This window comes from Montipora foliosa, chromosome 5 (assembly GCF_036669935.1).
Source record: "Montipora foliosa isolate CH-2021 chromosome 5, ASM3666993v2, whole genome shotgun sequence".
In the NCBI taxonomy this organism is placed as follows: Eukaryota; Metazoa; Cnidaria; class Anthozoa; order Scleractinia; family Acroporidae; genus Montipora; species Montipora foliosa.
This window is the reverse complement of record NC_090873.1, coordinates 25,597,694-25,600,193: the sequence shown is the minus strand read 5'-3', so window position 1 is coordinate 25,600,193 and position 2,500 is coordinate 25,597,694. Positions and strand designations below refer to the sequence as shown.

At 42.2% G+C, this 2,500-nt stretch overlaps 1 protein-coding gene across 2 annotated transcripts in view; it reads left to right on the top strand.

Annotated features, from left to right (window-relative positions):
- The window catches only part of LOC138003803 (cubilin-like), a 31,569-nt gene that overhangs the window by 18,808 nt on the left and 10,261 nt on the right, over window positions 1–2,500 (top strand). For both annotated transcript variants that reach the window (XM_068850047.1, XM_068850048.1), the window contains one exon: window positions 1–19. This exon is cut by the window's left edge and continues 104 nt beyond it. In XM_068850047.1, the coding sequence (XP_068706148.1) occupies window positions 1–19 (19 nt within the window). The remainder of the gene's footprint in view (window positions 20–2,500) is intronic.

Genomic DNA, 2,500 nt, shown 5'->3' with positions numbered 1-2,500 from the left:
AACGGGACAACCTGCAATGGTATGTGAGTTGACATTATGTCACACCACATCACATTACGGTACTTTGCTTGTGATCTACCCTGGCAATTATGAGGTCTTGTTTCTTTCTCCTATGTATGCAACAGTCAAGTAGGATTTACTGGAGATGGGACAACCTGCAATGCTAATCATTTTAGTCAACCCAAAATAGCCCTTCACATCACGCTACGTTAAAGGGACACTGTCATGAGTTGCGCATGCGCTAGCGTCTTGCGAAAACTTGAAAAGTGTTAGGTTAACTTTTTCAAGTTGGATCGACAAATTCAAAATGGCGTCCACTGGGGAGGGCCATGGTGGACTAAGGAGAAACTCCGGGAGAAAAAGGAAGGCTTTAACGGATCGCAAAAAATACCTGAAGGAGTGGAATAACACGCACAAGCGTATTTATCTGAAGCAAAGAATTTTTCGCGGCTGGCTGCAAGCTAAATTCGATGCTGGCTACGAAGCGTGCAGCGACAGTGATTTCGCTTTGTACTGCAAGCACTTTGGCGTTTACAAAAGTTTATTGATCCGGAAAGTTCTTCCTGACAGGTAAATATTAAATTCTGAGCGCTATGTTTGGCATAGAATTCATTAAATGCGAATATACGTGACCCACGGGTGAATCCATAATGGCGGCTAGAATTTTCCGTGAGCGCGAGAGCAAACAAACTCGAGCATGCGCAGCTCATGACAGTGCCCCTTTAAGTTACACCTGGAGCTATAATTCTACCAGTGTTTACGATTTCCCTTTTCTGTCTTCTAAATATTTGAGGATTTGCTGCTTTTCCTTCTTTATGCCACCGAAATGCTGAATGCATACATAAGGAGAGATCTCGTGTGCTGTAATGTGAGCCCGGAAGGAGGGGGGGGGGGGGGGGGGGCGTCAAGTAGCGGCATGGAGTATGTTAGCTCCGTTAACTTTTCTATTTTTTAGCTGCCTTTTACTTGATATAACACCTAATATTCCTGGAGATGCTAGCGAATGGTATAAATATGGCGAATCTGCTATCACTTGCAGCAAGGCTATGTTTTTGGAACGACTAGTGACCATTCATACAGACCTGACTTCAAGTCTCTCGTACGTGCTGTGGAACCGCCTTTTTGAACTTTGACTCGTCTCTCAACACCAAGAGTCGTCGTCCTACTACTGTAATTCGTATTCTACTATCGCTATTACTTCTACATGGTGATATAGAGATCAATCCTGGACCTGATCGGAATCATAGACTTTCAAACAACAATCTTTACTGTCTACAAAATGTTACAAGTTTGAAAGCAAACTATTATGATTCCTCCGCAAATACTACTCTCAACAAGTTGTCTTGTCTTCAGAACATCGTATATGGCAATGATATTGATGTTATTGCCCTGACAGAGACTTGGGAATAATGAGATTTTGCCTGTCGGCTACAACATTTTTTTTTTAACTCCAAACCCCTTTGGAGATACTTCAAGGCTAAGTCATCTAAAGCTTCAACTCCAGACACAATGAACTTTAATGATTCAAAGCTCTCCACTGCAGAGGAAAAGGCCAATGCCTTTAATTCCTGTTTCGCATCTGTCTTCAATCCTGACACAAGCGGACACTTCCTTTCCTACCCCTCAAGCCCATTGGTCAACACACTTAATGATATAAGTGTTACGTCATCTGAAGTGGAAAGCCTTTTGTCTAAGTTAACGCCTTCAAAAGCAACTGGTCCAGAAGGTATTCCATCTTTCATCCTAAAAACGTGTTCAGCAGTGATTGCACCTTCACTCGCTGCTCTGTTTAATTTCTCTCTTCAACAAGGCAAAGTTCCATCCGAATGGAAAATGGCGAATGTCGTTCCTATTCCTAAAAAGGACAATCTACAAGATGTCACCAATTACAGAGATGTCACCAATTACAGGCCTGTATCTCTACTCTCAATAGTTTCTAAGGTACTTGAACATTTGATCTTTACTCACGTTTCTAACTTCGTCAAAACTTCACTCTATGATCTTCAACATGGTTTCCATCCTAACAGGTCTTGTGTAACTCAACTTCGGTGTGTTCTTCATGATCTTGGCCGTGCTCTTGGTGCCGGTAGTGAAATTGACATATATTGCGCTTGTTAGATCTCACCTTTCCTAGGCCAGCGAGGTCTGGGCACCTCAAAGCTCTGGACGCGACCTTGCCCTCCTAGAGGGAGTTCAAAGAAGGGCCACAAAATTCATTCTGCGTGACTATGAACTACCTTCACCTTATAAAGCTTAATCTTCATCCTATCTCTTACTGGCTTGAACTCAAGGACCTTCTTTTCTTTTCTAAATGCAAACAGGGCAATTTTGACGTTGACATTTCTCAGTATTTAACCTTCTGGTCTCAACGCTCATCACGTACTCGTTCAAGTCAGGCCAATATGCTTCTTCCTAATTTTTTTCGTACTTCTTTATTTAGTGCATCTTTCTTCAATCGTATTATTTTCCTTTGGAATGGTCTTCCTTCTTCTATTCGAGA